Here is a 25,111-nt window from a genome sequence, read left to right as displayed (position 1 = left end):
TTTCATATACCTAAACTATTTTGAAAGATATTAAAAAGGGCATGTTCATATTTGCTAAATATTATGTATTAAAATTCATTACACTATGATTACTGTGCTGTGTCTAAATTTTAGTTGATTTTACATAAGCTGAATATGTGGTTATGGGTAATAATTATATGTGTGTGTGTGTATACATTTTTTTAAAGCAGAACTTTTTCTTCCCCTTTCTCTGCCTTAATTCCCATCAACCACTGCTGAGGAATTAATGCAAAATGTGCCATGTATTCTCAACAGTGGCACTCATTGTGTGCGGTGTGCATAGAAGAAAGGTGTGCCCTGTCTTTCAAAGAAACGAGTTTCTTCTTATAGTGTGTTCTTTCCAAAAATGATTTGGTTAAAAATGATTCAAGCGCTCCATCCTGTTAATATGGCTGTTCTACTTCAAGTTAGGTTAATTCTTTACCACAGAAAAGCAAGTGAGTGATCAAGCTTCCAGTTTGGAAAAAAAGAGATCAGCAGCAACTTCATGGGCTAAGGCTGTTGCTAAGTAGAAGGTGTGGCTTTCCTCCAACTCTCTGGATACCCTCTTTAATAAAACATAAATTACCGTTTCCCTCGAAACTTTGGCATGTGACTGGTTACAACTTTTCACTCAAACTATATAGAGATGCATCTTGAAAAGATGGCTTTCATAGCTGAGCATATACCAATTTTTCGTAATTAGTTCTCCCCATTGAACACTGAATAATGTCTTCAATTAAAACCACTGGAAATACTATAATAATTGGCATTATTATATGAGTGCTACCTAAACTGTAGGCATTTATTAATTATATGCTTTTCTGACTTTTACTTTAAAAATAAATATGTATGTATGTATGTATGTATGGCTGCGTTGGGTCTTCGTTGCTGCACGCGGGCTTTCTCTAGTTGCGGTGAGTGGGGGCTACTCTTCATTGCAGTGCGTGGGATTCTCATTACGTTGGCTTCTCTGGTTGCGGAGCACGGGCTCTAGGCGCGTGGGTGTCAGTAGTTGCAGTGCGTGGGCTCAGTACTTGTGGCACACCGGCTTAGTTGCTCTGCAGCATGTGGGATCTTCCCGGATCAGGGCTCGAACCCGTGTCCCCTGCATTGGCAGGCGGATTCTTAACCACTGCGCCACCGGGGAAATCTCTGACTTTTACTTTTTGTGGAAGATTGTGGTACCCTATTTTTAGTTTTAGTATCTGTTGCTCCTCAAAATCATGTGTTCAAGAGTTGATGACCTAAGTAAATCTGGCTGATGCATAAGGACTGATGTGAGTGGCTATTAAGGCTGTTCAGAAAATTCCAGATATAGTTTTATGTGAGGAGCCCTAATAGCAGAGTTATAGAGATTCATAATCATATGCTTATTTTCTGTTCTTTTCTATTGCTTTTGTGTTTGCTGAAGGAAGGAAGAGCAGTTATTTTCAGTTTCACTTCCAGAGACAGATAGAAATCCTTGTCCGTTATACTTTATCATAATCAGTTTCTTGGAGAGGTTTATTGTACATGAAAATTACCAAGAATCCACAAATATGAAGGTCATATTGTCATGACGCCAACTAGGAATGTGATGATGTGATGTGACACTCGGATTACTACAAGATATCAATCTCTCTCTCTCTCTCTCTCTCTCTCTCTCTCTCTCTCTCTCTCTCTCTCTCTCTCTCTCTCTCTCTCCCTCTCTCTCCCTCTCTCCCCCTCTCCCCCTCTCCCTCCTCCCTCTCTTGGACATGTGCCTTTGGTGAAGTCTTTTTTTCTCCACAGTCTTGGGCTGTCTCCTCTGAGTGAAGAACTAAGCCTTTGAGTGGAGAGGCAGTTCAGACTAGTTAGTGATCAATGGCAGAAAGTGATAGAGGCAGAAATAGACCTCAAAGAAGATATGTACATAATTCCTGTTGCTTTGCTTCTCAGTGTCAAGGGCAGGTTGGAGTGAGTGGGCAGGAATCTGAAACAGCTGGGGGAAGAGTTGAGGCTAATTTTTAATTAGACGCTTTAAACATCTCTGTAAGAGAGAAAAGGTTGTAGTTAATGCCCACTATCGACAAAGAATTGTGATTTCATATTTGGAAGGTATAAGAATTATAAACCACTAGAAAGAACTGATGATTTATTTAAGGGTTGACTTTGGAATTCAAAAAGATGAACTATTTATTGAATTTTCACCTCTTTGGCAAGTGTGGTGCTGGAAAACCCTAAATTGCCATGACATACCATGCGAATGTTAGGTGCCCAGCAGTTAAAGCGTTCTTGTTTCATCTACACAACTCACTGGGTAACCGTCAACATTTTTTTCTGCTATAGGGTGGAGTGTGCGGCTGTGAGAAGGGCTATACAGAGATCATGAGATCCAATGGTTTCCTGGATTACTGCATGAAAGTACCTGGCTCAGAGGACAAAAAAGCTGATGTGAAAAATCTTGCTGGGAGAAACAGACCTGTGAATTCAAAAATACATGATATTTTTAAAGGATGGTCTCTTCAACCCCTTGATCCAGGTACATATCGGTTATGAGTCAGAAATGTAAATTCTCTCATGGGGGATTGGGGTTCAGATTGTGACCACTGCTCATGATGGAGGGAAGAAGGAAAAGAGGAGAGAAGGAAAAAACCAACATGGTCTAGTTCAAGGTTTCTCAAATTTGAGTGTTGTGTGGTGTAAAATATTCTCACGGGGTGGTTGAAGATAAGTCTGTCAATCCCAGTTTAAGAGACACTGACTTAAGGAACCAAAATATTAATTTTTTTTTTTTTTTTTTTTTTTTTTTTTTGCGGTACGCGGGCCTCTCACTGTTGTGGCCCCTCCCGCTGTGGAGCACAGGCTCCGGACGCGCAGGCTCAGCGGCCATGGCTCACGGGCCCAGCCGCTCCGCGGCATGTGGGATCTTCCCAGACCGGGGCATGAACCCATGTCCCCTGCATCGGCAGGTGGACTCTCAACCACTGTGCCACCAGGGAAGCCCCAAAATATGAATCTTTAAAAATATTTGAATTGTAAATTATCTCTGCCAAAGACTTTATTTTTGTAACTGTGAATTTGTGTATATAATTGAAATTAAAAGCAAAAATTGGAATAGATTCTCAGGAACATGCAGGTAGGTACCTAGGGGAATGTCCAGGGACCCTATCTAGTTTGAGAAACACCAGTGGAATAGTAAAGAGCATCAATTTCAGAGGCCAACAGACCTTAACTGGCATCATAGCTCAGAAGGTACGGACTTTGTGACTGACTGTAGTGTCTTCACCTCTCTGGAATGGTTTCCTCATCTACAAATCAGTCTAGAGGCACCTGCCCTGCACAACTGTCATGACTATTAGCACATTGTCAGGCCTGCAGGACTCAAAAATTAGTGGGTATTAAGGACAAGAATGAACATTTTTTAGATGCTTTCTGTGTACCCTGTGGTTCCATGCTGGTTGTGGTGCATGACGCATTACGTTCTTGCACTTAGTGAGATGCCATTATCCCCATTTTAGTGATCAGGATGCTGAAATTGGCAAACTAATTTGACCAGTAAGTACTTGACAGGAAGGTTTGAAAGGCAGGCCAATAAGGTCTTTACAAAGCACTGGTCTCTACTTCGCACTCTGTGAAGTGGGCAGAAAATGAAAGCAAAATTCTCTGTGCCTACTGTACGTACCTCTTCTAGAAAATAAAATGCTGTGAATGACTGAGGGAAGGGAGCATTGAGAGGGAAGAGACACAGAAAGCTCAGCCAATGTATACCTTGGAAACTTTCCTCCCAGACCCTAGGCGTTGGCCATACCAAAGTGCCTCGATGACATGCTTAAATGAAGCAAAACCAGAGCCCAGGCACAAAGGACCCTACATCTAGAGGAAGAAACAAGATGTACACTCCTTAACTAACTTTTATGGATGGCCACAATATCTTACTCAAGCTTTGATTCCTGTGTATGTCGGGGCACATGCCATAGGTATTCAAAAATATCTTATTCATTTTGTGACGTTTAGGGACATTTAGCTAATTTATAGCAATAGACTTAAATTTGAGGGAAGCGTGATATGAAATGTAGCTAGGTTCACCCACTGCTTGTAGACCCTATTTCAGGAAGAGAATTAGGGTGAAGTTCCAGATCCACACTTGAGGTCCTTAACCTTAGGAGGTCTCACTAAAGCATCAATAGCATGTAGGTGAGTATACGTGTATGTGCATGTGTGTGTGTGTGTGTGTGTATATATATACGGATACACACACAAAGACACATATACACATATGTATATTCATATATACACTATTGTATACATATGTATGTATGTGTGTAAGTATATATGTAAAATATATATTTAGTCTGGGGAGAGTTAATAACTTTCATGAGGTTCTCATGATGCGATTGTAAACTTGAGCAGCCTCTCAGGAGGGCAATTGGGCAAAAATCTATCATACATTTCGGCCTAAAATTTTCCTCCTAGGAATTCATCATACAAATATACACACACGTATACTAAGAGAAGTATGTAAATGATATTCATTATATGACTGCTTATTACATAGCAAGTGAGTGGAAATAACCTAAATGTCTATAAGTAGAATAACAGAAAAACAAAAATAGATACAACTGTGCAATATGTCTCATAGAGGTATTCAAAAGAATGAGACAGACCTGTCTTTATGAACTAACATGGAAATATTTCCAATATATATTGTGACGTAGAAAAGAAGTACCAAAGTGAGTGATACGCACCATTTGCGTCTTCTTTAAAAAGTGCAGGTATTTTGTGTTTGTACTCATTTGCTTGCATGTGCAGAGAAAACTGTAAGATGGTTCGCAAGCAAACTGGTTACAGTGGTAGTGGCTGTGTAGGGCGCTCAGAGAGGGTGGCAGGAAGACTGACTTTTTACTACATTATCTTTTTTTAATAGTTTGAACGTTGATCCTATCCATTATGCTGTTATAAAAAGCTATATTGATTCTTCTTAAGTAACATGGCTTAAAGGTCATGGACCACATACCTCTGTACTAGGGATTGAAAAACACTGTATCCTCCAATACTTCAGCTCTATGAGGTTAAGGGGTAATAAGATGACAGATGCATTCTCACTCAGGAAAGACTTTTTTTTCTTATTGCAAATGTAAAAAATTCAGAATAGGGGATTTCATCATTAGTACAAAGAGATAAGAATCAAAGCTTTGTTAAAAGTTGTATGACCATAGAAATATATCATTACTACATTGAAACCTCATTCTAAAACCTGATTGGGGCTTGAAAGTGTCTTGTAAGCAAAAATTGTAATAGGTAGTCATAATACAATGGAAAGTAATTGTGATTTTCCTCCAAACACGTGTTGTTTACAATAGATTTTGATTGTTTTTCATCTCACGAAGGTTTTTTTTTTTTTTGCATTTTAACATCTTTATTGGAGTATAATTGCTTTACAATGGTATGTTAGTTTCAGCTTCACAACAAAATGCAGTTATATATATATACATATGTTCCCATATCTCTTCCCTCTTGCGTCTCCCTACCTCCCACCCTCCCTATTCCACCCCTCCAGGCAGTCACAAAGCACCGAGCTGATCTCCCTGTGCTATGCGGCTGCTTCCCACTAGCTATCTACCTTACGTTTGGTAGTGTATATATGTCCATGCTTCTCTCTCGCTTTGTCACCGTTTACCCTTCCCCCTCCCCATAGCCTCAAGTCCATTCTCTAGTAAGTCTGTGTCTTTATTCCTGTGTCACCCCTAGGTTTTTCATGACATTTTTTTTCTTAAATTCCATATATATGTGTTAGCATATGGTATTTGTCTCTCTCTTTCTGACTTACTTCACTCTGTATGACAGACTCTAGGTCTATCCACCTCATTACAAATAGCTCAATTTCGTTTCTTTTTATGGCTGAGTAATATTCCATTGTATATATGTGCCACATCTTCTTTATCCATTCATCTGATGATGGACATTTAGGTTGTTTCCATCTCCGGGCTACTGTAAATAGAGCTGCAATGAACATTTTGGTATATGACTCTTTTTGAATTATGGTTTTCTCAGGGTATATGCCCAGTAGTGGGATTGCTGGGTCATATGGTAGTTCTATTTGTAGTTTTTTAAGGAACCTCCATACTGTTCTCCATAGTGGCTGTACCAATTCACATTCCCACCAGCAGTGCAAGAGTGTTCCCTTTTCTCCACACCCTCTCCAGCATTTATGGTTTCTAGATTTTTTGATGATGGCCATTCTGACTGGTGTGAGATGATATCTCATTGTAGTTTTGATTTGCATTTCTCTAATGATTAGTGATGTTGAGCATTCTTTCATGTGTTTGTTGGCAGTCTGTATATATTCTTTGGAGAAATGTCTATTTAGGTCTTCTGCCCATTTTTGGATTGGGTTGTTTGTTTTTTTGTTATTAAGCTGCATGAGCTGCTTATAAATTTTGGAGATTAATCCTTTGTCAGTTGCTTCATTTGCAAATATTTTCTCCCATTCTGAGGGTTGTCGTTTGGTCGTGTTTATGGTTTCCTTTGCTGTGCAAAAGCTTTGAAGTTTCATTAGGTCCCATTTGTTTATTTTTGTTTTTATTTCCATTTCTCTGGGAGGTGCGTCAAAAAGGACCTTGCTGTGATTTATGTCTGAAGAGTGTTCTGCCTATGTTTTCTTCTAAGAGTTTGATAGTTTCTGGCCTTACATTTAGTTCTTTAATCCATTTTGAGCTTATTTTTGTGTATGGTGTTAGGGAGTGATCTAATCTCATACTTTTACATGTACCTGTCCAGTTTTCCCAGCACCACTTATTGAAGAGGCTGTCCTCTCTCCACTGTACATTCCTGCCTCCTTTATCAAAGATAAGGTGACCATATGTGCATGGGTTTATCTCTGGGCTTTCTATCCTGTTCCATTGATCTATATTTCTGTTTTTGTGCCAGTACCATACTGTCTTGATTACTGTAGCTTTGTAGTACAGTCTGAAGTCAGGGAGCCTGATTCCTCCAGCTCCATTTTTTGTTCTCAAGATTGCTTTGGCTATTCGGGGTCTTTCGTGTTTCCATAAACATTGTGAAATTTTTTGTTCTAGTTCTGTGAAAAGTGCCAGTGGTAGTTTGATAGGGATTGCATTGAATCTGTAGATTGCTTTGGGTAGTAGAGTCATTTTCACAATGTTGATTCTTCCAATCCAAGAACATGGTATATCTCTCCATCTATTTGTATCATCTTTAATTTCTTTCATCAGTGTCTTATACTTTTCTGCATACAGGTCTTTTGTCTCCTTAGGTAGGTTTATTCCTAGATATTTTATTCTTTTTGTTGCAATGGTAAATGGGAGTGTTTTTTTGATTTCACTTTCAGATTTTTCATCCTTAGTGTATAGGAATGCCAGAGATTTCTGTGCATTAATTTTGTATCCTGCTACTTTACCAAACTCATTGATTAGCACTAGTAGTTTTCTGGTAGCATCTTTAGGATTCTCTATGTATGTATCATGTCATCTGCAAACAGTGACAGCTTTACTTCTTCTTTTCTGATTTGGATTCTTTTTCTTTCTTTTTCTTGTCTGATTGCTGTGGCTAAAACTTCCAAAACTATGTTGAATAAGAGTGGTGAGAGTGGGCAACCTTGTCTTGTTCCTGATCTTAGTGGAAATGCTTTCAGTTTTTCACCATTGAGGACGATATTGGCTGTGGGTTTGTCATATATGGCCTTTATTATGTTGAGGAAAGTTCCCTCTATGCCTACTTTCTGCAGGGTTTTTATCATAAATGGGTGTTGAATTTTGTCAAAAGCTTTCTCTGCATCTATTGAGATGATCATATGGTTTTTCTCCTTCAATTTGTTAATATGGTATATCACGTTGATTGATTTGCATATATTGAAGAATCCTTGCATTCCTGGAATAAACGCCACTTGATCATGGTGTGTGATCCGTTTAATGTGCTGTTGGATTCTGTTTGCTAGTATTTTGTTGAGGATTTTTGCATCTATGTTCATCAGTGATATTGGCCTGTAGTTTTCTTTCTTTGTGACATCCTTGTCTGGTTTTGGTATCAGGGTGATGGTGGCCTCGTAGAATGAGTTGGGGAGTGTTCCTCCCTCTGCTATATTTTGGAAGAGTTTGAGAAGGATAGGTGTTAGCTCTTCTCTAAATGTTTGATAGAATTCGCCTCTGAAGCCATCTGGTCCTGGGCTTTTGCTTGTTGGAAGATTTTTAATCACAGTTTCAATTTCAGTGCTTGTGATCGGTCTGTTCATGTTTTCTATTTCTTCCTGGTTCAGTCTTGGCAGATTGTGCCTTTCTAAGAATTTGTCCATTTCTTCCAGGTTGTCCATTTTATTGGCATAGAGTTGCTTGTAGTAATCTCTCATGAGCTTTTGTATTTCTGCAGTGTCAGTTGTTACTTCTCCTTTTTCATGTCTAATTCTATTGATTTCAGTCTTCTCCCTTTTTTTCTTGATGAGTCTGGCTAATGGTTTATCAATTTTGTTTATCCTTTCAAAGAACCAGCTTTTAGTTTTATTGATCTTTGCTATCATTTCCTTCATTTCTTTTTCATTTATTTCTGATTTCTTTCCTTCTGCTAACTTTGAGGTTTTTTTGTTCTTCTTTCTCTAATTGCTTTAGGTGCAAGGTTAGGTTGTTTATTCGAGATGTTTCCTGTTTGTTAAGGTAGGATAGTATTGCTATAAACTTCCCTCGTAGAACTGCTTTTGCTGCATCCCATAGATTTTGAGTCGTGTCTCCATTGTCATTTGTTTCTACGTATTTCTTGATTTCCTCTTTGATTTCCTCAGTGATCACTTCGTTATTAAGTAGTGTATTGTTTAGCCTCCATGTGTTTGTATTTTTTGCAGATCTTTTCCTGTAATTGATATCTAGTCTCATGGCGCTGTGGTCAGAAAAGATACTTGATACAATTTCAATTTTCTTAAATTTACCAAGGCTTGATTTGTGACTCAAGATATGATCTATCCTTGAGAATGTTCCATGAGCACTTGACAAAAATGTGTATTCTGCTGTTTTTGGATGGAATGTCCTATAAATATCAATTAAGTCCATCTTGTTTAATGTATCATTTAAAGCTTGTGTTTCCATATTTATTTTCATTTTGGATGATCTGTCCATGGGTGAAAGTGGGGTGTTAAAGTCCCCTACTCTGAATGTGTTACTGTCGATTTCCCCTTTTATGGCTGTTAGTATTTGCCTTATGTATTGAGGTGCTCCTATGTTGGGTGCATAAATATTTACAATTGTTATATCTTCTTCTTGGATTGATTCCTTGATCATTATGTAGTGTCCTTCTTTGTCTCTTCTAATAGTCATTATTTTAAAGTCTATTTTGTCTGATATGAGAATTGCTACTCCAGCTTTCTTTTGGTTTCCATTTGCATGAAATACCTTTTTCCATCCCCTTACTTTCAGTCTGTATGTGTCTCTAGGTCTGAAGTGGGTCTCTTGTAGACAGCAAATATATGTGTCTTGTTTTTGTATCCATTCAGCCAGTCTGTGTCTTTTGGTGGGAGCATTGAGTCCATTTACATTTAAGGTAATTATCAATATGTATGTTCCCATTTCCATTTTCTTAATTGTTTTGGGTTCGTTATTGTAGGTCTTTTCCTTCTTTTGTGTTTCTTGCCTAGAGAAGTTCCTTTAGCAGTTGTTGTAGAGCTGGTTTGGTGGTGCTGAACTCTCTCAGCTTTTGCTTGTCTGTAAAGGTTTTAATTTCTCCATCAAATCTGTATGAGATCCTTGCTGGGTAGAGTAATCTTGGATGCAGGTTTTTCTCCTTCAACACTTTCAATATATCCTGCCACTCCCTTCCGGCTTGCAGAGTTTCTGCTGAAAGATCTGCTGTTAACCTTATGGGGATTCCCTTGTGTGTTATTTGTTGTGTTTCCCTTGCTGCTTTTAATATGCTTTCTATTTAATTTTTGACACTTTGATTAATATGTGCCTTGGCGTATTTCTCCTTGGATTTATCCTGTATGGGACTCTCTGTGCTTCCTGGACTTGATTAACTATTTCCTTTCTCATATTAGGGAAGTTTTCAACTATAATCTCTGCAAATATTTTCTCAGTCCCTTTCTTTTTCTCTTCTTCTTCTGGAACCCCTATCATTCGAATGTTGGTGCGTTTAATGTTGTCCCAGAGGCCTCTGAGACTGTCCTCAGTTCTTTTCATTCTTTTTTCTTTATTCTACTCTGCAGTAGTTATTTCCACTATTTTATCTTCCAGGTCACTTATCCGTTCTTTTGCCTCAGTTATTCTGCTATTGATCCCATCTAGAGTATTTTTCATTTCATTTATTGTGTTGTTCATCAGTGTTTGTTTCATCTTTAGTTCTTCTAGGTCCTTGTTAACTGTTTCTTGCATTTTGTCTATTCTATTTCCAAGAATTTGGATCATCTTTAGTTCTTCTAGGTCCTTGTTAACTGTTTCTTGCATTTTGTCTATTCTATTTCCAAGAATTTGGATCATCTTTATACTATCATTATTCTGAATTCTTTTTCAGGTTGACTGCCTATTTCCTCTTCATTTGTTAGGTCTGGTGGGTTTTTATCTTGCTCCTTCATCTGCTGTGTGTTTTTCTGTCTTTTCATTTTGCTTATCTTACTGTGTTTGGGGTCTCCTTTCTGCAGGCTGAAGGTTCATAGTTCCTGTTGTTTTTGGTGTCTGCCCCCAGTGGCTAAGGTTGGTTCAGTGGGTTGTGTAGGCTTCCTGGTGGAGGGGCCTAGTGCCTGTGTTCTGGTGGATCAGGCTGGATCTTGTCTTTCTGGTGGGCAGGTCCACGTCTGGTGGTGTGTTTTTGGGTGTCTGTGGACTTGTTATGATTTTAGGCAGCCTCTCTGCTAATGGGTGGGGTTGTGTTCCTGTCTTGCTAGTTGTTTGGCATAGGATGTCCAGCACTGTAGCTTGCTGGTCGTTGAGTGAAGCTGGGTGCTGGCGTTGAGATGGATATCTCTGGGAGATTTTTGCCGTTTCATATTATGTGGAGCTGGGAGCTCTCTTGTGGACCAGTGTCCTGAAGTTGGCTCTCCCACCTCAGAGGCACAGCACTAACTCCTGGCTGCAGCACCAAGACCCTTTCATCCACACGGCTCCTTAATTTGGGATGATTCATTTTCTATTCATGTATTCCACAGATGCAGGGTACATCAAGTTGATTGTGGAGCTTTAATCTACTGCTTCTGAGGCTGCTGGGAGAGATTTCCCTTTGTCTTCTTTGTTCTCACAGCTCCCAGGGGCTCAGCTTTGGATTTGGCCCCGCCTGTGCGTGTAGGTCGCCGGAGGGCGTCTGTTCTTTGCTCAGACAGTACGGGGTTAAAGGAGCCGCTGATTTGGAGCCTTTGGCTCACTCAGGCCAGGGGGGCGTAGGGAGGGTCACGGAGTGTGGGGCAGGCCTGCAGCGGCAGAGGGCGGCGTGACGTTGCACCAGCCTGAGGCGTGCTGTGCGTTCTCCCGGGGGAGCTGTCCCTGGATCCTGGGACTCTGCAGTGGCGGACTGCACAGGCTCCCCGGAAGGGGGGTGTGGATAGTGACCTGTGCTCGCACACAGGCTTCTTGGTGGCGGCAGCAGCGGCCTTAGCATCTCATGTCTGTCTCTGGGGTCCGCACTTTTAGCCTTGGCTCGCGCCGTCTCTGGAGCTCTTTTAAAAAAGCAGCGTTCTTAATCCCCTCTCCTCGCGCACCAGGAAATAAAGAGGGAAGAAAAAGTCTCTTGCCTCTTCGGCAGGTCCAGACTTTCCCCAGACTCCCTCCCGGCTAGCCGCAGTGCACTAACGCCCTGCAGGCTGTGTTCTCGCCAGCCCCAGTCCTCTCCCAGAGATCCGACTGAAGCCAGAGCCTCAGCTCCCAGCCCCGCCCGCCCCGGCAGGTGAGCAGACAAGCCTCTCGGCTGGTGAGTGCCGGTCGGCCCTGATCCACTGCGCTGGAATCTCTCCGCTTTGCCCTCCGCACTCCTGTTGCTGTGCTCTCCTCCGCGGCTCCAAAGCTCCCCCACTCCGCTACCCGCAGTCTCGGCACGCGAAGGGGCTTCCTAGTGTGTGGACACTTTTCCTCCTTCACAGCTCCCTCCCGCTGGTGCAGGACCTGTCCCTATCCTTTTGTCTCTGTTTATTTTTTTCTTTTTCCCTAACCAGGTACGTGGGGGGTTTCTTGCCTTTTGGGAGGTCTGAGGTCTTCTGCCAGCGTTCAGTTGGTGTTCTGTAGGAGTTGTTCCACGTGTAGATGTATTTCTGGTGTATCTGTGGGGAGGAAGGTGATCTCCGCGTCTTACTCTTCCGCCATCTTCCCAGAAGTCGAAAGTCTTTAGCATAAGAGTTTGATATGTTCTTTGGACCCACAGTAATTACATTCATGTAGTATAATGAACCTTTTGTGTGTATATCTTTCAGAAAGGAACATAGTTCCTTTGAGATGCTAAGGCACTGCTACTATCAGTGCAATTCTAAGTTTAGTTCACTGTGCGCTCATGTAAAACAGAGCAAAAACCATGAGATTTCCAGAAACAACTCAAATTTATACACACACGCACACCATACATACAGTCAGGGTATACCTCACAGAGTAAAAATCACAAAATAGATCAGACTGTTTGGTTCTATTTTTTTAACTCCAGCAGATAACAAGTCCAAAATAATATATACTTGTACACATATGTATATGTTGTGTAGTACTTTTGTATTAGAAGTATATACAAATGAAAATAAATTCAAAATATCCTGCCAGTTGTTAGATTTTATGAAGTACTGATTTCTGGTCTTTGTTTGGCATTGTGAAAAAATGATAGACTATCTTATATTTTCACCTTTTTTTTTGACATTTGATAGCTGTCACATGTGGGTGTTTCCACCTATGCTTCTGACTTACGCAAATCTCAGAATTCAGCTGAGAAATAAATAATACACTAATTTAGATAAGAAATAAAGCTTTTGTTGATAAGTTTGTTATTTTCTATTTTAAACAGATGGCCGAGTGAAAATCTGGGTTTATGGCGTTTCAGGTGGTGGTTTTCTTATCGTGATTTTCCTTGTATTTACTTCCTACTTTGTTTGGTAAGTACTAACTAGTAAAAAGTTAATATTCCATATTTTCATGGGTGGCATGTTATACTAAAAGAAAACTTAAGATCATTGGCCATTATAACAGGACCCTTGAACTCACAAATAATCATCAGCAGTAGAATTGGTGAATAGTTGAAATGGGAAATCAGTATCTTTATTGTCCTTGTTTGAAATAACATTCTTTTATTTGGTTTTCAAATACTATCAGAAGGTATAAGAGGCGAGTCATTAGGGCTTTCCCATTTTAGAATTTTGATTTAGATCAGTACTTTTTAGCTTTGTTTCTTTTTTTCTTTTAAATTTTGCTTATTGAAGTATAGTTGACTTACAGTGTTGTGTTAATTTTGCTGTACAGAAGCAATTCAGTTACACATATATTCTTTTTTATATTCTTTTCCATTATGGTTTATCACAGGATATTGAATATAGTTCTCTGTGCTATACAGTAGGACCTTGTTGGTTATCCATTTTGTATATAAAAGCTCACATCTGCTCACCCCAACCTCCCACTCCATCCCTCCCCCAACCCCCTCCCCCTTGGCAACCACAAGGCTGTTCTATATGTCCATGAGTCTGTTTCTGTTTCATAGATAGGTTAATTTGCATCATACTTTAGATTCCACATATAAGAGATAGCGTATGGTATTTGTCTTTCTCTTTCTGACTTCACTTAGTATGATAATCTCTAGGTCCATCTATGTTGCTGCAAATGGCATTATTTCATTCTCTTTTGTGACTGAGTAGTATTCCACTGTATATATGTACCACAACTTCTTTATCCATTCCTCTGTCGATGGACATTTAGGTTGTTTCCCTGTCTTGGCTACTATGAATAGTGCTGCTGTGAACATAGGGGTGCATGTATCTTTTTGAATTAGAATTTGTCTGGATATATGCCCAGGAGTGGGATTGCTGTTTTATATGGTCATTCTATTTTTAGTTTTCTGAGAAAGAGTTTCCCATACTGTTTTCCATAGTGGCTGCACCAACTTACATTCCCACCAACAGTGTAATTTTCCCCACACTCTCTCCAACATTTGTTATTTGTAGAGTTTTTAATGATGGCAATCCTGACTGGTGTGAGGTAGTACCTCATTGTAGTTTCAATTTGCATTTCTCTGATAATTAGCAATGTTGAGCATCTTTTCATGTGCGCTATTGGCCATCTGTACATTATTTAGGTCTTCTGCCCATTTTTTGATTGGGTTGTTTTCTTGTTGTTGAGCTGTATGAGCTATTTGTATATTTTGGAAATTAAGCCCTTGTTGGTTGCATCATTTGCAAATATTTTCTCCTGTTCCATAGGTTGTCTTTTCCTTTTGTTTATGGTTTCCTTTGCTGTGCAAAAGCTTGTAAGTTCGATTAGATCCCATGTGTTTATTTTTGTTTTTATTTCTATTGCATTGGGAGGCTGTCCTAAGAAAACATTGGTACGATTTATGTCAGAGAATGTTTTGCCTATGCTCTCTTCTAGTAGTTTTATGGTGTCATGTCTTAAGTCTTTTTTGTGTATGGTGAGAGAGCATGTTCTAACTAACTTCATTGATTTATATGCAGCTGTCCAACTTTCCCAATGCCACTTGCTGAAGAGACTGTCTTTTTGCTATTGTATATTATTGTATATTCTTGCCTCCTTTGTTGAAGGTTAATTGACCGTAGGTGTATGGGTTTATTTCTGGGCTCTCTATTCTGTTCCATTGATCCATATGCCTGTTTTTGTGCCAATACCATGCTGTTTTGATTACTGTGCCTTTTTAGTATTGTCTGAAGTCCGGGAGGGTTATGCCTCCTGCTTTGTTCCTTTTCTTCAGGATTACTTTGGCAATTCTCGGTCTTCTATGGTTGCATATGAATTTTAGGATTATTCTAGTTCTGTGAAAAATGTCATGGGTAATTTGATAGGGATCACATTAAATCTGTATATTGCTTTAGGCAGTATGGCCATTTTAACAATATTAATTCTTCCCACCCAAGAGCATGGGATATCTTTCCATTTCTTTGAATCATCTTCAATTTCCTTTATTAATGTTTTATAGTTCTCAGCATATAAGTCTTTCACCTTCTTGATCAGGTTTATTCCTAAGTATTTTATTTTGGAGGTGCGATTTTAAAAGGTATTGTATCTTTACATTCCCTTTTTGATATTTCTAGCCCCAGGGAATCTGATTTAAGCATCCGAACAACCTGACCACATGCAGGAATAATTAAAAGCACCCCAGGTATTTCTAATATCCAGGCAAGGCTGAGAACCATCCCTCTAGATAATTCTAGTTCTTAAATTTTCTTCTCAAACTGACCAATTTTGACCAGTTATGTTAAATTGACCAGTTGGTTCAAACAAACAACCTATTAGTAAATTTTGAATAGTAGAGCCAGCTGTTTATCTACACTGACCAGCCATGAGAGAAAATTTAACTGTCCATTCCAGGAACCCCAATTTGTAAGTGACTAGTTCCTAAAAATATGTTATTCTCAGAAAATGATGATTAGTTATTGTATAGAATATATTTTATTTGATGAGCTGGTCTTGAAACCAGACAGAAGTAAATACATTTGAATGTTTTCAAGTGTGTTGAGAATATTTTATTAGCTTCCTAAGAAGAATTTTCAAAGGATTTTAATTTTCATGAGATCAAAGTATTCCTTTTTTTCTCTAAATCAAGATATTTATATTCATCATCTGTCTCAAACTATTTCCTTGAGAATTTTCACCCAAGTTTTAATTGCAACTCAAATCTACTCTTTGTATTTCTAGCTTGTACTTCCAAGGTTACACAGGTTTTTAAATCTTTGCTCTTGGTCAGTGAAGGTTAGTGAAGAAAATTAAGTGACTTTCATTTTTTTCTGCCACCTATAGTGATTGAAATTGAATTTCTAGAAGTTGGCTTTCTATCCAACTAATATTTCCACAGTGTTGTAGTAAAAAGGAACACCTTCAGTTAGTCGTTTACCCTAAAATCAAATGATTTCACCAATTATGTTTGAATGGGTAAGTTTTGTGAGTATTGTCTAGGTCCTGTCTTAATGGACAAATGTGAAGTGGAAAGGCCTATATGAGGTTGAATATGAGGTTGAGAGTGATAGGAAGCATTCACCACTAAAAAAGATTAGAAGAAGGAAGAGGTCTTAAATTGCAACAAAGAACATAAGGGGTTGACAGAAGAGACACTGCTCTCAAAGCAATGGCCCAATACAGTGTAAGATAATCAGCTAGTCTATTAGTCTGTGAAAGCTTGGATGTGTTCTACTTCATAGCCACATCCCCAATTCCAGATTCTATGGTTCCTTCTTCCCTAGAATATCTAAAAGATTAAAAATTAAAATTTAATAACAGTCGTAAATTTCACCCTTTTACATTTCTCCATTTCCTTCAACTTAAAATTGTGTTACCCTTAATCCATTCCTTCAACAATAAATATTTATTGCGGCCCTTTCTGTATAACTCTAGGTGCTGGGGATTAATTAGGTGCCTCACTGAAGTCTGATGACAAACATAAATTTTTATTATAAAAGATCAATGGAATTACCCCTTACTTTTTTGTGCCCAAATTATATAAATATCCAAATTATATAAATATTTATGTACAGTATTTCTCATACCTATTTTTTTCATCCTCAATGCCCAGCCTTAATAATCCCCTGTTGGAAGTAGCACAGTTACTTCCATATTTGGATTCTTTACAAATGCTGCCTTCAGCAGTCTGTAGCCAGCTTAATCTTCCTAAAACTTAGCCAAGTGATCAGCCCCTTTCCTCCTCAGACAGACACCCATTGACAGCAAAATGAAAGTCGTGTTCTGGCTGCCTTACCAGTCAATTAAAGTCTTCCACTATTTGAGCCCAAACAACTCTTTCAACTTCATTTTCTACTGTTTCCTTATACCCTGGTGTGTTGATAGGCCTATTTATTTATTTAGCTGTGCCGGGTCTTAGTTGTGGCATGTGGGATTTTTTACTTGTTGCACGTAGGATCAAGCTCCCTGACCAGGGATCACACCCGGGCTGCCAGGAAAAAAAAAAATCTAATATTCATACATCAAACAAAGTGCTTTGCATAGATTGCCTTATTCAGTCTTCATAATAATCCAGTGAGGCGTTGCTAGTATCACCTTCATTTTAAAGGGGGAGTAAGTAATCCTCAGAAAAGTTGAATAACTAACTTACATAAGGACATCAGCCTGGTGAAATCAGCTCCAGGTTTGTCTTAACCCCCAAATGTACACTCTTTCCACTGGACTTGCAGTCTCTGTAGTTTCTTTCCCTTGAGTAATCCTAAAAACTCTTTAGACTCGAGGTAGTGTCTACACCTTTCACATTTTTTAGGGGCTCTTCATTTCCCAAGTAAGCTACAGACCTGGGTACAGACCTATTGATATCAAAACATTTACTGTTATATAGGAGCTGCCTAAAGAATCCAAATAGGTATTTTCACACCATCTATTTCTATTAAATAGCTTGCAGAAGAGTTAGTTAGAGGATGACAGTTTTGGCGATTTTATATTTTCTCCCCCAAAATAAAAAGCTTGGGACAAGAGAGCTGCTCTAATAAATATGCCAGTTGTTAGGTGTACACTTTAGATGAAGGCAATTTATGATAAAAACTTGGACATGTTTTGAGAAAAACAGTCTTCTCAAGGACTGCTTCGTTCAGATATGACCGTTTGCACGTCTGCCATTAGCATTTGGAGTTCTTGAAATAATATTACTGATGCCCAGCTCCCCTGGCAATAAAGACTCATGAGGTAATTTAGTGGGGACGACCACTGGGTGAGCTTGTAGGTATTCTAGACATAGTGCCTGGAAATCACTCAGAGAACTGCAGCTATTCTACCTTGCTCAGCACAACGCAGGAAAGGGGCTCTCAAATTTGAAAGTTTGAAGGTGGTGTCGCCACTTCCGAGGCTCGGCCCTCCTGAGTAGCTGCCTGTTAATGTCTTCTGGTCTGGGGATGGGTCCTTGTGGCTTGACTTCAAGAGCGCTGAGAAGTGCCAGCACTTGCCCGCCCGTTTACAATGAGCTCACGTTTCTGGCTTAATGGGTTGATCCTTTGCTAAAACGCAAATGGTCATGGAAGAGGTGACTTTAAAACGTGTCCATCAATGATCTCTCACAGCCGGGGCTGCATACTGGTTTTCTCCCTTGGGCCAACTCTGAAAGTGATGGTGGCTGTCAAGAAGAGTTATGAGGCTATTCCTGGGCTCAGCAGTAAACAATAATGTGATGGATAGGAGACGTCCACCGCGGGTACAGGATGCCTAGGGGTGGCGGCGGCCCATGGGCCAGGCATTGGTGGCTCCTGATTTAGTAGGAGTGAGGTGGTCACACCTTCCCCGATACCAGAGTTGAGGAGAGAAAGTGACTTACAAAATGGTTCCTAAATGAGTTGCTTAATAAAGGAAAGGGAGCAGGGACTTCGAAGGACAAGTCTCCTATATGCTTCCTGTGCAGAGGGCAGCCTCCCACTCAGCTCTTCCTCTTAGGGCTCTTTTTAACCAGCCAGGAAGCTTTGTAAAGCCACAGCTCCCCAGCAAAATCACCACCTTATTCAGTGCTTGCTAACTTTTAAACTCTCTAAAAGTTCTCGGATCTCACACATTCATAGACGTGACTTTAGTATCTGTCTATTGAGAGCTTACACAGTATGAAAAGATGCATATGAAATGAAGCCTTCATCACAACCATCCCAACACACACCACGAGCCACAAAAATCCAAGACCTAGATACTGGGCGCCCCCTTTCTCTTTTTTTTTTCCCTAGAGGTGAACACAATGTTCATAATAATCCCATACCTGGAAGCTGCTATAAAAATCTGTCTCATATTTGAGCAGAATTTTCCAGGCACAGTCCTAGAGGCTGGCCAACTTTATTATTGTCTCTTTTTATGGAATTCTTAGTTTACAATGTTGTATTAGTTTCAAGTGTACAGCAAAGTGATTCAGTTATACACTCACGCACACACACGTATCAGTTCTTTTTCAGCTTCTTTTCCATTATCGGCTATTACAAGATGCCGAGGAGAGTTACCTGTGCTATGCAGTAGGTCCTGGTTGTTTACCTAGTTCATATAGAGTAGTGTGTAAATATGAATCCCAAACTCCTAATTTATCTCTCATCCCCCCATCCACTTTGGTAACCAAATATTATTGTCTCTGTAAAGATCCAGCCATCTCTAGCCCTCCTCCCCACGCCCCAGGACTCAGCTCTCCCATTTCTCTGTCAAACAGCCCTTAGCAAATGCCAAATAGAACAAAATAATGCCATTTGCAGCAAACGGATGGACCTAGAGATTGTCTGATTTACTTCCCTCAGTATGACAGAGAAAGGCAAATATCATATGATATTGCTCATAGGTGGAATCTAAAAAATGGTACAAATGAACTTATTTACAAAACAGAAATAGAGTCACAAATGTAGAAAACAAGCTTATGGCTACCAGGGGGGAAAGAGAGGGGGATAAATTGGGAGATTGGGATTGGCATATACACACTACTATATATAAAATAGATAACTGATCAGGAGCCTGGGCCTGGCAATGTGACTAGAGACACTGGAATATACATATGTTTAATATAAAGTTGAATGTTATTCCGATAATTATGCAGCAACTGCTCTTGAGAAGTGGAACAGACCTGGGAAACGGGAAATCATAGGCCGAGGACGCCTCTACAGAGCATTTAAAGCACATTTCTTCCCTCTGCTGAGAGGCAGGTGTTTGCCTGCAGCCAGCACTCAGCAAGTCATACACTGAGCACCTGCTACACGCTGGGTGCCGGGTAGGGACACAGTAGGATCTCTGGTTCCTTGTAGTTGTAATTGACCTCTTTAGCATCTATAAGTCGCTTCAAACATCAAAAAATAGAACCTGAGTATTTTAACCTAGGAGATTCTCCCTACAACCATGTTATCAAACATCTTTTTCTTTTGTGGTAAAATTCATATATCAAACAATTCTCTAATTTAACCATTAAGTGAAAGATGCCAGACCCAGAAGGCCACACGTATAGTATGATTCCATATGAAATATTGAGAATAGGCAAATTTACAGAGGCAGAAAGTTGATATGTGGTTGCCAGGGACAGAGTAAGAGAACGGAGAGACACTGCTTAGTGGGACCAGTTTCCCTTTAGGGTGAAGGTTATGCGACACTCTAACACAGTGTTCGAAATGCCAGCCAGTTGTACACGCTGAAATGTTTGTTTTTAATTTACATTCACTCGAAGTACAAAAATTAATACATACAGACAAAAAAGTTTCCACCAAGTGCCTAATTAATGAATTGGATAGAGGGAGGATGCACTGAAGGGTTAAAGGCATTTGTCCTGTGTGTTTTAGATGCACTTAGATTCCAGGCTGTGCCACTCACTCAGTGACTTGAGGGAAGGTAAATAACTTCTCTAGTCCTTCACTGTCAAGCAGCAGTAATCCTAATGCCTCCCTCTCAGTGCTGTCCTGGGATTTATTGAGATACCTTCTGTAAATCCTCAGCACAGGGCTTGGCACTTGATGGTTCCCCTGCTGCTGAGGACAACCCGAAGAGAGCTGAGCTCTGAAGTCACAGCAAAGCCAAGGCACTGAGGAGGGAAGGGAAACAGAACGGTGGGAGGTGGGGCACTGTGTGGTAGAATTCAAACTATAAATACTCATCAGCTGAGATTCACGCATACTGAGAATCAAAGAGCGTAATGCAGCCTGTTTCACCCAGATCTGGAGCATCACTGTGTGATTTGGGAATGTAACTCAATCAAGTTCAGCTTCTCTCTCTGAGAAGGGATGGCAGCCCTCCCTGATCTGGCAACATGGTAGACCTCAAGGAGAACAGAGACCAGGGGAGAATAGCTTTGCCTCGTGCAGAACCAGTGAAATTTTCCTGACAGGCTCTGGTGACTTGGCAGCTAGATGTCAGGATTCAGGCCAGAGCAGAAGCATGTTTACTCGAAAACAAGAGCAGAGTAAGGCGTGGGAGTCTGGCTGTTCTAGCTACTTATGATGTTAAACATCTGTGCTGTGGAGGTCATAGTAGTTCAGAAATTAGCAACAGATATTCGCATTACTGCATATAAACAAAGGAAAGTAGCCTTTACCAAATTCATTGTTTCCGCTAAACCATTTTTAAGATTTTGAAAAAAAAAAACCAAAGGCTTCTCCTGGTTTAAGGGTCAAAGTACACCAATATTCCAAAAAGGAACCCACCAGTCCAGAGAAATCAATCTGTCTAACCACTTGAATTTCTGTACCTCACAATTGTGTCTGGCACGTGAAACAGAGCTCTGTGAACTTTCTTTACCTCAGGAATTCTTTTCCCTTTACAGCAAGAAGCCAAAACCACCTCAAAGCACACCTCCCCAACAGAAGCCTCTGACCTTAGCCTACGACGGAGACTTAGACATGTAATCTGAAGAAGAAATCCAAATGTAGACATCAACTGCCTTAACTGCTTTCTCTTTTGTAGCTCTCAGAATTCTCAGTTTTTTGAGGAATCTCATGATGCGTTATACGAGGCAGGATACAAATATTGTGAAAGTAATATTGACTCAACTTCATTTGGACACGGAGTCAAGGATTATTTTGTCTGCCATTTTGCTTTCAAGTTGTTTGTGGGTGTGTTTAATTCTTTGATTTCCCCAAGGGACCTGAAAACCCTTCTCTTCCTGCTTGGAAATGGGAAGAAGAAAACATGATGGAATTCCCACAGACTCGAGTATAAACTTTATCCTTAGCAGCATGATGACAATCCAGAGGAAAGTCCAACCAAGGCATTTACTGTAAATGATGAGTCGCCTGACACTGCGTTGTTATGCACTATGTTAGTGCAAATCCTTATTCTTCCCATACTTCAACACTGAGTTTTCTAGAGCTTACATCAGTTCAAAGACTTTCAAATTGGATTGCTTATTTTCATGAACATAGAGAGAATGGGTTACCATTTCAGAAATTCTCTAGGTTTTTACCTTTACAAATTGTATTTTGTTTTGTAGCCAGGGGGATGATGGTACTTCATGGGTTGCATCTATTGAAAACAAATGGAACGTGTGTAATTGCTGGACTAGATGAAAGCTAGGTGGTTTTGAATGAAATGTGTATTGAATGTTAGGGTGTACAAATGAAGTAATAGGTGGTTATATTGGAGAAAGAGGTAAATTAATTATTTCATCACTAAAACTGTGTATTTGAACAAAAACTTAGCCATGTAGATATAGCATTAACCACACACAGTTGTAATTCAGTTTAATGATGAAAAACGCTGCTTTTGTAATTTCAATTTTCTTATTGACTATTTATAAATTCTTTTTCTGAATTTAATTATCTGACCTCATTTAATATATATCGAACGCTGATTCTGTTTGTAGCAAGTCTTGCTTTTATAAGGTTTCAAAATCTAAAACAACACATGAAAAAGCTGAAACCATTTTATGAAGATCGATGTTTGTAATTGTAGATGTTGGAAAGTAAGACGGTGCCCTCTTGTGGTATTGACTTGTATTTATAGCAAATAAAGTGCTCACGAGACTGAAATGTTAACTGTTGCAGACTTCTTATTCCCTCCTGAAGAGCCCATGCTTCGACGAAAACAGCTTTACTAACAGATTCCCTGTGTCACTGTTTTAGAGGTTGACAGCTGAAATCACTGACAGAGAAAAAGGACTCTTACCCCACATTCTCAGCACTAATGGTTATGCTATGAAATGGAGCCAAGCATGATTACACAGAGTAGCTTTGAAGGAATATTTAAAGCTTAGCTAAAACATTAGAACAAACCGCTGTAATAATAATGCAAACACTGACACGTAAATGAACTGAGAGGCCCGAGAAAATGGAACTGTTTGTTAGAAATGTGATACGATGAGCAAGATAGAGGATGTTTTTATTTATACTAGGACTTTTGTTAACCATTTTAACACTAATTGATTTTCTTCAATGGCACCATGGTTTTAAATGAAAAAAGTACAAGAAAAGAGAATAGCTTATGTCAATACTGTGGTTGAGGAAACAGCTCCTAGGATTGTCCTTTCATTAGTTCACTTTAGCTAAAGCTTCAGTAGTCTTCATGGTAGTTCAAGAGATCCTGCTTCGGAGATCGAATCCTAGCTGTGCCCTTTACTGCCTGTATGAGCCTATGCAAGGATGACAAATTGTCTCTGCCTCAGTTGTTTGACTCACAAAGTGAGATAATGAAATCATTTTCCTCCTAAGGTAGACATTAACAATAAATGTAAAAGGGGGTTCTGGTTCAAGATGGCGACACAGAAGAATTCTGAACTCACCTCCTCCCACAGACATGCCAAATCTACAGCTACCTATGGAACAGTCCTCCAAAAGAAATCCAGAAACTAGCCGAGTGACTCCTACACATCAGGCACACGAGAAAAAACCCACATCAAAATGGGTAGGAGAGGCTGAGACACCCGTAAGCCCCACCCCTGGTGCAGTGACCCTCATCAGGAGACACAATCCCCAGCTTCTCTCTGAGAAGTAAAAGGTTTGAACCCCACATTTGGCACTCCAGTTTTTAAGACCTGCACCCGAGAGACAGGCGTTCAAAACATCTAGCTGTGGAAAACCAACAGGGCTTGTGACCACAAGACCCACAAGGCCACAGTGAACAAAGAAACTTCTTAAAAAGCTTGCATGGACTCATTGTGGGCACCTTCCAGGGCCCAACACAGAGCCACCCAACTGAAGAGTGTCCAGAATTTCTGTGAAAGAGCCTCTTTGCATATCTTAAAGCTTTGGCCTGAAGGGCAGATATCTAATTTAATCCACTCTCCCAAGGCTATGGAGGCTGGTGGGAACCATCTTGGAGCTCTCCTTCTGTCTTACCCCAGGTCCCCAGCATCTCCGGGAAAGGAGCTTGTTCACACATCTAGTGCCCTAGTTTTTACAGCTGCCACCCAGGCATCTGGGCATCCTGAACATCTAACTCTGGTAGCCAGTGGGGCTTACATTAGCCCACACATTATTAGTCCCACAGGGCTATAAGAGAAACATTTCTTAACCAGCTTTCCCCCCAACCAGGGCACAGCAAGGTGGCAACAGACGGAAATGCCCAGTCATTCCATGAAAGGGGACTATTAGCTTTTCTTTATAGCTGTCGTCTGAAGCACAGGCACACATTTAGGAGCCAACTGCAATCCTCTCTGGAAACCGGAAAGGCTGGTGAGTGCTATCTTTGGGCTGTCTCTCTACCTCACCCCAGGTCACTGGTATCTCCAAAAAGGAGCTCGTACACATGTCTGGCACCCCAGCTTTTGTGGCTGCTGCCTAGTGGACACATCCCTTTGAGCCTGGCTCTGGCCAGTGCAGTCTGTTCATGGGCTCAACATGATAGCAAACAAAGAGACAGTTCTTAACTGTCTGTTACCCCAGGGCTAGGTGCAGAAGGGACAGACAGAAATGTCCATCTCCCAGTCTTTTTCTGGAAAAAGTATATCTGCAGAGTTTAAAAGCTGCTGCCTGAGGACCCAGCATCCATTCAGCCTGAATCTAGGTGTTGTTACCAGAAATCCTCTCATTTGGAACACGGACGTGTCTTGGCAAACCCTCAACTACTGGTAGCCACTAAGAACAAAGTAAGCCAATTGGACAATCAAAGAGGTTTGAGAGAGAACCAAGAAAGGTCAGGGTTGAATGCAAAGGTTCATGTCCTACAAAAAGCCACTTTTTCAAGACTGGGAGAGATGGCTGTTTTATCTACTCCATAGAAACCAGCAAAGAGAGTCAAAGAAAATGAAAAAACAGAGCAATGTGTTCCAAATGAAAGAACAAGAAAACCCCTCAGAAAAGACCTTAATGAAATGGGAGATAAATTATTTACCTGATAAAGAGTTCAAAGTAATCATCATAAAGGTGCTTATCAAGGTCAAGAGAATGCATGAACAAACTGAGAATTCCAACAAGAGACAGAAAATATAAGACCATATAAACAGAAGTCACAGAGCTGATGAATACAATAACTGCACTAGAAAACAGACTAAAGGAGGAGTTCAACAATGGATGAGATGAAGTGGAAGAATAGATCAGCAAACTTGAAGACAAGACAAATTTATTCAATCAGAGCAGCAAAAACAAAATAATAAAAAAGAGTGAAGACAA

General features: G+C 40.1%; 1 protein-coding gene across 1 annotated transcript in view; it reads left to right on the top strand.

Moving 5' to 3' along the window:
• The window catches only part of THSD7B (thrombospondin type 1 domain containing 7B), a 778,062-nt gene extending 755,625 nt beyond the window's left edge, over nucleotides 1-22,437 (top strand). The window contains exons 25-27 of the mRNA XM_060152966.1: nucleotides 2,311-2,503; nucleotides 12,925-13,012; nucleotides 21,331-22,437. Of these exons, the coding sequence (XP_060008949.1) occupies nucleotides 2,311-2,503; nucleotides 12,925-13,012; nucleotides 21,331-21,412 (363 nt within the window). The 3' untranslated portion in view covers nucleotides 21,413-22,437. The remainder of the gene's footprint in view (nucleotides 1-2,310; nucleotides 2,504-12,924; nucleotides 13,013-21,330) is intronic.
• The last annotated feature ends 2,674 nt before the right edge of the window (nucleotides 22,438-25,111 follow it).

The sequence above is a fragment of the Lagenorhynchus albirostris genome, chromosome 6 (genome assembly GCF_949774975.1).
Source record: "Lagenorhynchus albirostris chromosome 6, mLagAlb1.1, whole genome shotgun sequence".
Classification (NCBI taxonomy): domain Eukaryota; kingdom Metazoa; phylum Chordata; class Mammalia; order Artiodactyla; family Delphinidae; genus Lagenorhynchus; species Lagenorhynchus albirostris.
Note: the sequence above shows the minus strand (reverse complement) of the source record. Positions and strands in the feature narration are given on the sequence as shown.